We start from the raw sequence: 12,913 nt of genomic DNA, 5'->3' as shown, positions 1-12,913 counted from the left end.
ACATCACAGCTTGGCACCATCAACATGGCCAAAGACGAATACAATGTCAGTGTAGAACAAAACAAACCCACCAACCCCACCAAATGTCAAATAATACCCACAAGGTATGCGACACTAATGAATAATAAATTAATATCTAACACAAAATGTTGTGGGTGCATATTCTATAATTGAGTTGAGAACTTGAAAACCCTTCCATTTTAGCTTTAATTTGCTTTTTAAAAAAAACATGAACTTATCTTACTTCAGATCCCACTGAAAAATGTGAAGAAAATTCATTACTCAAAATCAGTGCGAAAATTTTCCTAGCCAATAGTCTACAATTATTGTACAATTTGGGCAGATTAAAATACACAACAATGCCATTTTTCCACTAGTGCACCTCTAATTTTGTAGACTGTAAAGGCCCTGGGGCAATCTGTAATTTTATGTAAAATGGAAAACCCCAATAATAATGCGTTTTTATTATTATTGGTTAGAACGTAGGGGTCAAGGATGTGAAAGCCACCTACCTTGTTTATTACACACATGGTATATATATATATATTTACTTTCCTAGCCAATATTCTACAATTATTGTACAATTTGGGCAGATTAAAATACACAATGCCATTTTTCCACTAGTGCACCTCTAATTTTGTAGACTGTAAAGGCCCTGGGGCAATCTGTAATTTTATATAAAATGGAAAACCCCAATAATAATGCATTTTTATTATTATTGGTTAGAACGTAGGGGTCAAGGATGTGAAAGCCAGCTGCCTTGTTTATTACACATATATATATATATATATGTACATGACAATAAAGGAAAACAGCTCAGAACTGCGTTGCCTTAAATTGGTGCCAAGCTTTCGGAACCTGTCAAATGTGGGTTTATAAATATATATTGTTTTTTTTATCTTTTTTCCTTTTTCTGAAAAATTAAGCTAAAACTTTTCTTTGTGAAATTCGAATTTGGAGGAGGAATTCTGAGAGAATTTTCTGGAAAGGCCGTCGAGCTCCTTGGCGAGGACGGAGGGCCCGCAGTAGAAAACGCCTGCAAATTAAGAAAATTTACATTGAAAAATAGTTTGTCGTGAGAAATTCACCGTTAATAATGTGTGTGTGTGTGTGTATATATATATATATATTTATGTAATAAAAGTATATTTAATGAAAAAATTTACCGTTAATGTGCGTATATATACATACAATAATAAGTATATTATTTTACGTGTATATATATATTTATATAATAAAACGTATATTTAATGAAAATTTTACAGTTAATGTACGTATTTTGTATATATATATATATATATTTATGTAAATAAATATTTGTGCATGTATATATATATTTATGTAATAAAAAGTATATTAAATGTAATAAGAAGTGTGAGTGTATATATACATATGTATATATATATACAAGAAATTGCTCAATATAAAATATGGAGTTTGTTTCAATATACTATTTTCTAATTTGGCATCTTTTAAATCACAAATGAGATTTTTTTTAAAAAATTAATTATTTACCTATTCTAGCGCCAGGGTGGTTGGCAGCAATTCTCGAGAACACCTTCCGCCAGTTGGGTCGGGCAAAATGCGTTCTAACCTGGGAAGAAAACTATTATATATAAAAAAATGCAAGAGTCAATCAAAATTAACAACCTGCTTCAATTATTGTTTTGCTTTTATTGGGCGAAATTAATATTTGTACCCGAGTCCCAGATAATATATCTACACCATTTTTGGCATGGTGGAGTGCCTGCACCAGAGTGATCAGCGCAGACCGAGCATCGCCTTCTTCATAAACGCTGGTTAAGTAGTTGTGCATCTCAATTACAGCCTACAAGCACGATATTATTAAATAATTACAACCAATTATCACCATTATTATCATTATTTGTATAATTATTAAGAAAAGGTGGTGGGCTTTATTACTCTCTGATCAGTTTCTGCTACTTCGTTCATCACCCCTTTGAACCACTCGAAAGATCCTTGCTCTCTTGTGATCCAGTAGAAATAGGCTTGCGTTGGAGGTCTGTGCCTCTTCTTTGATCTCCTTGGTGAAGGGCTACTCAACAAAGGGGTAGGCGATGCGTAAGTATTACTTGACAAGGGGCTGTCACTTGATTTACCATTGTTAATAGAATTGCTAGAAGAATCCACCTGCAAGATTAATCCAAGAAATTAGCCCTAATCTCCACCATAATTAAGCCACAACAATTGGTCGGTACCCTTCCCCACACACACAGACACACACACACACACACACACACACAAGCCCCTGTGCTAGGCATTGCTTTGCTTCATTTGATATTATTTGTCAATTTTAGCATCACTTACTAGATTCAATTCCGCTAGCCTTATGTGATTCAACACGTCCTTCACAACGCTAATGAAGGGTGTAGCACCAATCCCAACCCCAACCAGCATCATCACTTCATACTTCTTGTAGTCTTGTGCAGGAGCTCCATATGGTCCGTCAATGCAAAGTTTGGGGAAACTAGCAGAAGCAAATCACATCATTTTAAGGGATATGATTTATATTAAATGATTTATATAGGAGTTACAATCATCTTTGCTAATTGGTTGAGTCTGTACCGTGGATCATGCTCATTCTCTTCACTCCCATATTGTTTCTCCTCAGAATACTCCAAGGCCTGCAATGTGAGTTGCAAACAACCATATTCAAACTTGGTGACTTTGAAGAGAGGTTCACATGTAGAAAATAAGAGGAAAAGCCAATGAGGTGGTAATACTCCAAGGCCTGCAATGTGAGTTGCAAACAACCATATTCAAACTTGGTGACTTTGAAGAGAGGTTCACATGTAGAAAATAAGAGGAAAAGCCAATGAGGTGGTAGCTCAAGTGGAAAAGTGTGTCTTGGGACCGGGGGGACCTAGGTTCAAACCCCCACTACATGCTCCCTCGCCGGCATCGCCTACGGCGGGCGGGCAGGCAGGCGGTCGAATGCACCTACGGGTGGTGAAAAAATGGTAACTATGGGAGGATCTTGGGCCTAAGGCCAATCAGAAAGAAAAAAAGAGGAAAAAGAGCCAATTCCTCCAGATATAATAAGAATGACACTTCTCCACAAAGTAAGAGCAAAGGAGTCATTGTATTGTATATGGTGAGAGAGAGAGAGAGAGAGAGAGAGAGAGAGAATTTTGTTTACCTCCCTGAAAACCTTTCCCATCTCCTGTGTCCAGTCTCCAAGGGCACGAATGTGGACACTTAAGTAGTGATCACCTGGGGCAGATGTGATGGAAAATGGGTGCCTGTCAATGATGAAAGGGATATATAACTAGCCTCATTTTATTCACCAAATATGAAACCCCCACAGACCAATGCAGCACAAGCACACATATACACATTGTCATAGCCTCAGGCCACTGAAGCCTACATACCACTGCATGCACACAAGCACACACATAGCCTCTAGCCACTGAACCCTAACATTTCAATGCATGCACACACACATACACACATCAACCAATGCACACACAAGCACAAACGCATCAAAATAGCCTTCAAGCACTAAGGCCTGAAAAACCAATGCATGCGCAGACACGACCACGCACACACATTGTAATATTTGTATTTTCGTTCAATCCACAGATTGTTTGAACAAAGAATCATGTAAATCTGAGTTGGTTTGGCAACAATTAGGCAACTGCTTCTCACCATTCAAAAGGAGATATAGCTGGACACTGGAGAAACATGTACATGCCACTCTCATATTTAAACCCTAGGGGTTTAGTCATGTACAAAGCCAGCACATCACCCGCGTATATGGCAGCCTGAAACCATTCTCAAAGTGAGCTGCCAAATCACATGCAATGCTATGTACAAGTAGAGAAGATCTTGGAAAACCGTTTGAATTGAGCACCATTGTAATACTTAATGAACCATTTCAATGAATAGTGTACTAATGAAAGGATTGTACTAAATAATCCATAGCTTGCAGTAGGGGTCATGTAATGCTAGAAAATAGCCTTTCATGTAAAGGACAATGCTAAACAGAACTGAGTAGCACTCACCTTCACTGTGTTCACTTTGTATTGCCGAGCTCTAAACACTCTCAATAACCGTTCACCCATGTAGAGTAGCATAGGAACAGCTACGTAAACCCAGGTCTAAGATAAATAAAAATGGATAAATATCAGTAAATGTAATGATGGAATAACCCAGTAACTGATATAATATTGGACCCAACACATTTGTTAGTGCAATGTATGCAATGAAATGATGAAATGATAATTGAGCCTTCCTTACTGTTTTCTGGGTCCAGTCATGTGCCAAGAAGAGGAACAGGGAGTGGATGATGAGGAAGGCATAGACTAGAAGGAAGAGGTGGTGGGAGTACCAGAAGGCATTGAAGCCCGTGAGCCTCTGGAAAGGCCATGGAAGCTTCACAATGTTTCTTTTAAACCAGTGGTTTGCTAGGAGATAGGCAATGCCCATGAGGGCCACCATTGTTATCCCTGTCATGACCTCAAGAGTGAGGACAATCTCCGACACAGATGGTTGCCTGTTACCAAAGTCGTTTGCTATGGTAGCCATGAACATGTGGTGATCCGCAGCTGCGATCCTCGGAAAGTCGCACCCCAAGTGAGACCCTGCATGGATGGCTACTCCTAAGCCAATCCCTCCTGCAATAACCTGAAACACATAGGGTAGGGGAAGTGAAACACATAGTAACCTGAAACATTGAACATAATTAATCATAATTTTGAAGTCAGTGTAGTGGTTCACCTTGTGGAAGTTGATGTTGTCATGGAAAGGGACTACGGAGCCCAAGAAGGTGGAGCGCAGCCAGGTCATGGCATTCCTGCACACAGGGAACAGGATAAGGGCCATGTTCAGCTTCAGCGTCTCTGCTGCACCTTTAGCAGTGCACACACAGTAGCCCATTATGTGGAATTCCGCCCTCTGCTTGTATTGGAAAAATTTCCATGTGAACAGCCCCACCATGGCGCCCACCCAGAACACCAAGATCCATATCCTCTGCCAATGGTCCCACAAGAAGTAAATGGCCTTTTGATATGAGCACAATAAGCTCCTAAGGAACCTGCGCTTCCTCCTGAGAGGTGGTGTAGCCAGTGGAATCAGTGAGCTAATGTTGGTGTTGAGGATGTTAATAGTGCTACTCGTGTTGTTGTCTCTGCTGTAACCTTGGGCAGCAGCACGGAACAATGACTCCAAATGCGAGAGCTACAACAAGCACAAGAGAGAGACATGGTTGAAAACGAGATTCATAAGTCATTTAACTTCAAGAGAGGAGCTAAATCCTGCTTCTTACAAAGAATGCCTTTTAGAGGTGTTAGCAGGCACATAGCTGCTGATGTTAGCTAAAAAGAGCATCAGACACTGCGCTCTCAGTTAATCAAGCATTGATTAATTATGGGTCGAGTTTAGCTAGCCAAGAATTAATCAATGAGTTCAGCTGATCAAGCATAGATTAGTGGATCGAGTTTAGCTAACAAGCATAGATAAGTGGCTGCTGAGGTTGTGGTTAGTTAAGGGAAAGAGTTGATTAAGTTAATGCTAACCTCTATGTAGCCTAGCTGATCCACGTCAAGCTCTTGCATTATGAGAGATGCATACTCTTCTGCTTGCTCCTCTAATATGGTGAGCTTATTGGAAGAAGCGCTCAACATAATCATCTACTTAAACACAAGTTAAAAAAACATTAGAGACCCAAAAAAAAAAAAAGAAAGAAGAGAGCATTAATTTACAAACAAACCAAGAAATTAGTGTGTAATCTACGTTAAACAGATTATAAGAATTTTCACCTCTTTCACTTCTTCTTCAGCAATTCGTCCATCGGAATCCTTATCACACCTAAGGAAATATTCCATGAATGTGTTAAGCCATAATGGCGGGGATTAGCTCCTAATAAGGTGGATTAAAGATATGATTAGGGGGATTACACTTACAGGTTGAAGAAGATTTGAGCACGGGAATGAAAGCTATCGTCAGTTATTTGGGACCAGTAGTCCCTTAGACTGTCCAATGAGATGCACTCCACGTGATCCTCACCTTTTTTTCTTGCAAGGGCATCAAAGAGCTCTCCGGCAAAGGCCTCGGAATCCTCCATGCCTGGAAATATTAAAGCACATTAATTAAGATTATAACCTTCCCTCAGCTTGCAATTGGTCAACTAATTCACGTGTCAAATTGTTAAGGGCTGACATATTATTAATGTCTGTACTAGTCTATCTACCTAGATTTAATATTACAGTGACATAGACAACCACACAGTGTACACTAATGAATCATTGAAAAACCACCATGAAGTAATCAAATAAGAAAAAATCTCATATTAGAGGTTCATGGTTAACCACCATGAAGTAATCAAACAAGACAAATCTCGTCTTAGAGGTTCATGATTTGTACAAATGTTACTCTAGAAACCTGATAAGGATTGTGTTTGATTAGCAATTTGAATAAACACCTTATTGTACTACCATGGAGAGAGCCAGACTAACGTATGCTTAATTAATCCTTGATTATTGGAGCTCAATGTTCATGGTTATAGACAAAGAAGCAAATTAGATAATTGCTGTACCAATGCAAGCAGCAAAATTTGATCGAGAGAGGGTGCCATTTAAGGAAGAAAGCTTGTGGAAGCGTCTCTCTACAGCCTCCCACCATTGCTTTTGATCAGAGCGCCCACTAGCTTGGCTGATGAACCGAAGACCTTCAAGAGCATAACCAGCTCCAGTGAGAGATGATCTACTACTGAAACTCCTCTGCTGTTGGCACTGTTGCTGGTGATTATATTGATGTTGTTGCTGTTGAAAGCTCACAGGAGAAAACATCACCGGAAGCACCCTCGCTGAGCTGCATGATGAGCTTGGGCTCTGCAATCGCCTCCCACTGTTACTGCTAACCCTACTATTAACACCTTTAACCTCCACATACTCGTCGCTAACCCCATCCCCTAATCCACTACTGTTCGCTAATCTCTCATTGTTGTTTTCCACCTTAATCTCTATTAGGTTATGGCTATGTAATCCTCTTTCCTCATTGAAGAGATCCTTCAACTGCTTCATATTTGCCTTGCCCTCTCCGCCCCCTTCAGCTGCATTGATAATCAATGCTCCGCTTGGAGGACTCGCCACCATGTTTGCACTGCACTGGCCTCTTTCCATACCTGCTGCTGCTGCTGCACTGAACATTGTCTGAGCCCCACTTTATCTTTCAATCCGGCGATTAGCTGAAGGTTGAGTTTCCCATCTTCTTTCATTGCAAAGAATCTCTCTGCAACTTGGATTCACTTGTAAACGGCATGGACAAGCAAAGAAGGTTCAAATCTCGATGTTTATCTGTGAGGTTAAAGCTAATCTACACTCAAGCTAACGTTAAACCATCTAGTGTAAGGGAGACGATGCTGAAAAGGATTGACATGATATTGTTGAAAAGGTTAACGGTGCGTGACCTGCAGTGACAGTTAAGGCAAAGAGAAATGAAGCGATGGTACCAAGGAGGCATTAATAATAACAGGGAGATTACAGGACAATGAAGAGAGCTACTGGAAGGTGAACAGTCTGTGTAAGCAAATAATAATATGAGAAGCCACTGATACAAGCGCCCAGTGCACTGGCAGCACGGCAGCTAGCTATGAGAAATTAATTAAAGATTACGAGGGCATCATCATGATTACTGCAAAACTAGGCTATGGCGCCGAGTGTTGGCCTGCGAGCGCGCAGAAGAGGATCTGACTGTTGGTGGGTGGCTGGGAATGTTGGCGCCGATAGACGAGAAGCTCACAAAGTCATCAAGCGATGCAAACAACAAGGGTGGTGAAATAAGAAGGATATTTGCTGGATTATTACCATGATGTAAGGGATGGTTGATTTGTAGAAACAGAGGTGGTGTGGTGGTAGTGAGCACCTTAATGCATGCCCTTGCATGCATCGTATATAAGAGCTTTTGCCATGCCTTCTTCATGTGTGATTGCATTTGTCCTGATGTAAATGGACTTGGTTTGGAGGACCCTCCGTTGTAAGAAATTTGGCCACTTTGACATGATGCAATGTGTGGGTGTATACGTGTCAGGTCCAATACCCATTATATACATGATGCAATGTATGTGATGTGTGTGTGTGTCAGGTCCGACACCCATCACATACATGATGCAATGTATGTGTGTGTGTCAGGTCCAATACCCATGGCATACATGATGCAATATGTATGTGTGTGTGTCACGTCCAACACCCACCACCGCCCTTGTCATAAGTGCTGCTTCCAACTCGGCCAGCTAGATGGTGAATAAATGAAACATAAAAGGAAGGGGCTATCCAACCACCACCACAACGCGCCCCTCTTCTCTTCCCTCCCCCGTCGAAAGATCTCCCAAAAAGCCTTCACGTATCCCCACTAGCTAGTAGGTAGTTGTGACTCGTGAGAGCCTTTGGCTAACCACATCAACTCCTTTTGTCAAAAAGAAACAACATATCACATAACATAAAGTTCCATACTACAAAATTTGATTTCACAACCTTTAGTAGGCTTCTGTATCTATCTATACAGTAGAGAAAAAGTTCCTTTAGGTAAAGTTTTAGTAAGGGTTCCCTCCGCCTAGGTGGCATATAGTGGGACAACTTTTTCTCAAAAACATTTTATGAAGAGAGATTTCACCAATTCTTTCTCGTGTATGGAGGAGGCCTTTGAGAGAAAGACAAGAAGGGTTGTAGAAGAAGACATATAAAGCAAGGGATAAGAACAACCTATACAAATTAATTATTTTTAACTAAACTAATTACACCATATTCTAGACCAAACTTCATAACTTATTCAAAAATTAGAATAATAGAAGGAGAGGAAGATTCAGTAGGGAGGGGGGGTGAAGAGTGGAAGGGAGATAACGCAAGTTTAGAGTGAGAGGCATGGTTCTTCCCGCAATGTGTTTTTGTGTGTGTGTGCAATGTTTGTTTCTACCATGTGTGCATGTGTGTGTGTGGAGAGAGAGAGAGAGAGAGAGAGAGGTTAAATGAGGTACTTCAGACCAGCTAACATGATGACTCCATGTCCACAACAAGGGGGAACCCAACCTAGCCACCTTTCAAGGATGCATCCATCCAACTTTCCTAGATCATGAAGTATTGTGTAACCAGTCTTACGCTCACTATATAACCACTTGAGCTCGTTGTGGAATCCATCCCAAATCACTTGAACTTGTTATGGGATCCATTTCAAACCACTCGTAGTTGTACTTGTCTTGGGGTCCATCCCAAACCACTCATACTCATCATGGGGACCATGCAACCCACCTATTAGGAATGGCAAAGGAGTCTTGTAGGGCCATGCAACCTGTACCACAACCCTAGCTTAGGCAAGAATGAGAACAAATGTAATAAGTCCATCTGGAACCAACCATTGTTGAAGGATTGGTTTGTTGTGGTTTTGACCGTTCCTTGACTGCTTTTTGGCTTTCTTCACAATGGCCTTTCAGAGATCCACAGTTCAGTGTAGCCACCATCAAAGTAGCCTTGGGCAGTGAGCAGGTTCCTTAGCACCCACCATTTAGTTATGTAGGTAGTGAGTAGTATGAGGAGGCCGGGGTATGGTCAATGATGGAGCCTCCAATTTCCTTGGTGAGGCTTGTTGAAGTTCATGAAAGGCTTTTTCATGGAATGGAATTGTTGATGGAAGGCTTTTCCATGGAAGGGCATTGTTGATGTTGAAGAAGGGACTTGATTTGGGGGGGCAGTTTATGTTGAAGATGGGACTTAGGGTAGTTGATGATGTTAGACTTTGTTGTGGCACCATGGCATTGCCACCATTCTTGGGCTACTATCTATATATCAATATGCTCTTGCTAATTAAGATGGTTGTTAGTGGCTTCACTCCACTCGTGTCTTCAATTATTGCATTGGCATCAGTGTCTTGAATTTCACTTGCATCAATCACAAAAAATCTACAATTCCATGGATTATTGCCAATGTGTATTATTTTCTTCAAAAACCAACACAATGGATTATTGCCAATGTGTATTATTTCCTTAAAAAACCAACACAATGGATTATTGCTAACGTGTATTATTCCTTAGAAAACCAACATAATGGGTTATTGTTGCTAGTGTGTATTATTACCAACACAATGTACTCTTATTTCGCGATCAAAAGCAACATAAGATTCACAAGTCATGCGTGCAAGCTTGCCGAAGGCTTTTCGAATTGCCAAGGACATAATGTTATATTTTGGTTCGTGATGGACAATAACTTGCCTTAAATAAACGATGTTGTCTCTTTGTTCCAAGTCTTTTTGCTTCTTAGAGATGTACAACATATATGATGATGTTCTTGAAGCTCTTATTTTATGTATCTCTCTGGTGTTAATGGAATACCTTATGTAGTTGTTGGCTATTGAGGGCCGTAACTTGGTCTCAAATTGTATAGCCTCTGGGTTAACGTGACCATTCTCCCTGAAATCCTTGAAGTCCATATCGACTTCAAAGTCTCTCCCTCTACCGTTAATGAAATGTTGGCTATTGAGGCTACAACTTAGTCTCATATTGAATAGGCTCAGTGTTAAAGGTGACCAGTCTTCCTAAAATCCTTGAAATTCCTATTGACTTCAAAGTCTCTCCAAGTAGCATCATCATCCCTTAACTCTAGGTCCCCCCTCCTTAACAGGGTCTTTCATAATAGAGATTACTACATATCCTTGTATCAATTGTGAGCTTTCATCCCTATGATCCATAGATCCCTCGCTTACTCACGTTCCCTTTATGATGTATCTTAGGATTTTTACATCTTGGGTACAGAGAGTTATTGTGACCCTTTGACCTTCCTTTTCAAAGCATGTTGGCTAAGGAAGCTCGCTTTATCCTTAATCGTTTATAGTATATATGCTCCTTAGTCTAGGAGTCATGTATGGCTTGGAGCTACCTCTAGACGACAAAGCTCGAACTTAAACTTGCAATAATATACAAAACTCATTTAAAAGATTTTGAAGTGCAAAGGCGATCTATTTAGACTTGTAGAGAGCCAAATTGGACTCCTAGGTGCAAAACACGGCAAAAAACGAATACAAAATAGGAAAGATGATGTTGTTTGTGGTCACTTCTAATGATACATATATTGTTTGAAATATACTATGTACAGCTTAAAACTAACATGTAGCATTGTTTGAAGTGTACGACATATAATTGGATATGGCAAACAAGTTAAAATTGGCCCCACGTACAAGTGGGAGGGCGGATAAGTTAAAATTGTTCACATATAAGTTTGACGTAGTTTTTGTAATTGTACATGTACACGATATACTGTTGTAATTATCTAGGCTAGAATTTGCCATGTACTAATTGAAAATGTATGCCGGATTAAAAAGAGTATGTGTGTTCCAAGATGTATGACAAGAAGAGTTGTTGGAGTGTGGAGATCAAAGTAGCAACACACACATAGATGCAACAAGTAAGGAGAGATAGATGGAAGCACGACGCTCAAAGTATATTGATGAGAATGAGTGAAGTATAAATGTAATGACAAGATAAGGTCACTTATACACACTCATAAGAGTGCGTACAGATGAGAATGAATGAAGTATAAGTGAAATAACAAGATAAGGTCACTTATACACACTCATAAGAGTGCGTACATACATACGCTCGGGGAAAAAACCTTCTAAAGAGGGGAAAAGTGCCCTGGCCCATTATTAGCCTACGTCCATACACCACTACCATATAAATGGCTACGAATCCCCCTTGTAGTGATGATGTGAACATGTGGTTGATCAATCTCCAAATGGATGTTGAAGCTTTACGAAAAGCTTTAAACTTCTCTCATGATTGAGTCTTCGTGAACATATCTGCTACATTGTCATGTATAGAGATATAAGCTAGGCTAATCTCTCTTGCAAGTGAGCATCTCTCTAATACGATGATAATGCACCTTAATGTGCTTTATGCAAGCATGAAACATTAGGTTTCTCGCAATATGGCTAATGCATGGGCATTTGTTTATTAGGACATAAGTGACACATATAACTGCCTCTAACCAAAAAAACATGAGGTAAATTTTGACCTTTAACCATGAAACGTGTCATCTCCATGAGAGATCTATTCTTCCTCTCAACCACACCATTTTGCTGAGGTGTATAAGGTATTGTGCATTGATGTTTTATGCCTCTTTCAGCCATATATACATGAAACTCCTTTGATATTTAACCCTCCTCACTGAAGGGTGCTAACTTTACATGCAGACACATTTTCAGGCATAGAAACAAAGTGTCTAAAGTATGTAAAAGCCTCTGACTTTGCCTTCAATGGATGCAACCAAGTGTGCCTAGAGTAGTCGTCAAAGAAAGCCACAAAGTAGAGATATCCCCTAATCGATAGTATCCTCATGGGACCACATACATCACTATGTATAAGCTGTAATTTTTGGACATTCCTAATTGATCCGTCTTTTGAGAATGATGCCCATTGCATCTTTCCTACAATGCACCCCTCGCATACATTTTTGACAAGGGCTTCAAGATTTGGCAACTCTGACATCATCTCTTTCCTTTTAACGTGCAACAAACTACCAAAATTCAAGTGACCAAAGCAAGTATGCCATAGATAGGGACCTCAAGCTTTTGCAAGCTTGACACAATCTCTTACCTTTTAAGGCACAACAAACTGCAGAATTAAAGTGACCAAAGTGGGCATGCCATAGCATGCATGGCAGATACGAATATACTTGTCCAAAGACCATGGCTTAGAGTGCCAAATACCATAGTGACACTCTGGTCATCATGAACTGTACACTTGTCACATCAACAAATCTGACCACTAGGCCTTCCCTAGCAATGGCAAAGACTGATAGCAAGTTCTTTTTATTGATGCCTGGCACAAACAAAACTTTTGAGAAAGTGATTGTCCCACCATTTGCAAAGCAGTGAGAACAACCTTACCTACTCCTTTTACTGGATATGA

At 40.1% G+C, this 12,913-nt stretch overlaps 1 protein-coding gene across 1 annotated transcript; it reads right to left on the bottom strand.

Moving 5' to 3' along the window:
* Window positions 1–635: 635 nt before the first annotated feature.
* LOC147610933 (respiratory burst oxidase homolog protein A-like) lies at window positions 636–8,038 on the bottom strand. Its single transcript, XM_086785593.1, has 15 exons — window positions 6,557–8,038; window positions 5,925–6,087; window positions 5,781–5,829; window positions 5,538–5,651; window positions 4,741–5,199; window positions 4,261–4,647; window positions 4,026–4,121; window positions 3,670–3,785; window positions 3,161–3,263; window positions 2,587–2,645; window positions 2,329–2,488; window positions 1,924–2,151; window positions 1,700–1,828; window positions 1,516–1,594; window positions 636–1,036 (listed from the first exon to the last, which is right to left on the bottom strand). Exons 1-15 carry the CDS (start codon window positions 7,167–7,169, stop codon window positions 927–929), a joined length of 2,865 nt encoding a protein of 954 aa, XP_086641719.1. The 5' UTR covers window positions 7,170–8,038; the 3' UTR covers window positions 636–926.
* Between the last annotated feature and the right edge of the window lie 4,875 nt (window positions 8,039–12,913).

Source organism: Cibotium barometz, chromosome 48, assembly GCF_041138505.1.
Source record: "Cibotium barometz isolate CiBa-2024 chromosome 48, ASM4113850v1, whole genome shotgun sequence".
Taxonomy (NCBI): domain Eukaryota; kingdom Viridiplantae; phylum Streptophyta; class Polypodiopsida; order Cyatheales; family Cibotiaceae; genus Cibotium; species Cibotium barometz.
The sequence above is the reverse complement of the archived record's forward strand: the minus strand, read 5'-3'. Positions and strand labels throughout refer to the sequence as shown.

What these genes read in the sequence shown, in the direction of transcription:
- LOC147610933 (XM_086785593.1), bottom strand. Translation starts at nt 7,169, where the DNA reads ATGTTCAGTGCAGCAGCAGCAGCAGGTATGGAAAGAGGCCAGTGCAGT. An exon ending in ATCAGCTAGGCTACATAGAG is followed by an intron (nt 5,200 to 5,537) that starts GTTAGCATTAAC and finishes TGCTTGTTGTAG; the next exon opens with CTCTCGCATTTGGAGTCATT. An exon ending in GGCTAGCGGAATTGAATCTA is followed by an intron (nt 2,152 to 2,328) that starts GTAAGTGATGCT and finishes TTAATCTTGCAG; the next exon opens with GTGGATTCTTCTAGCAATTC.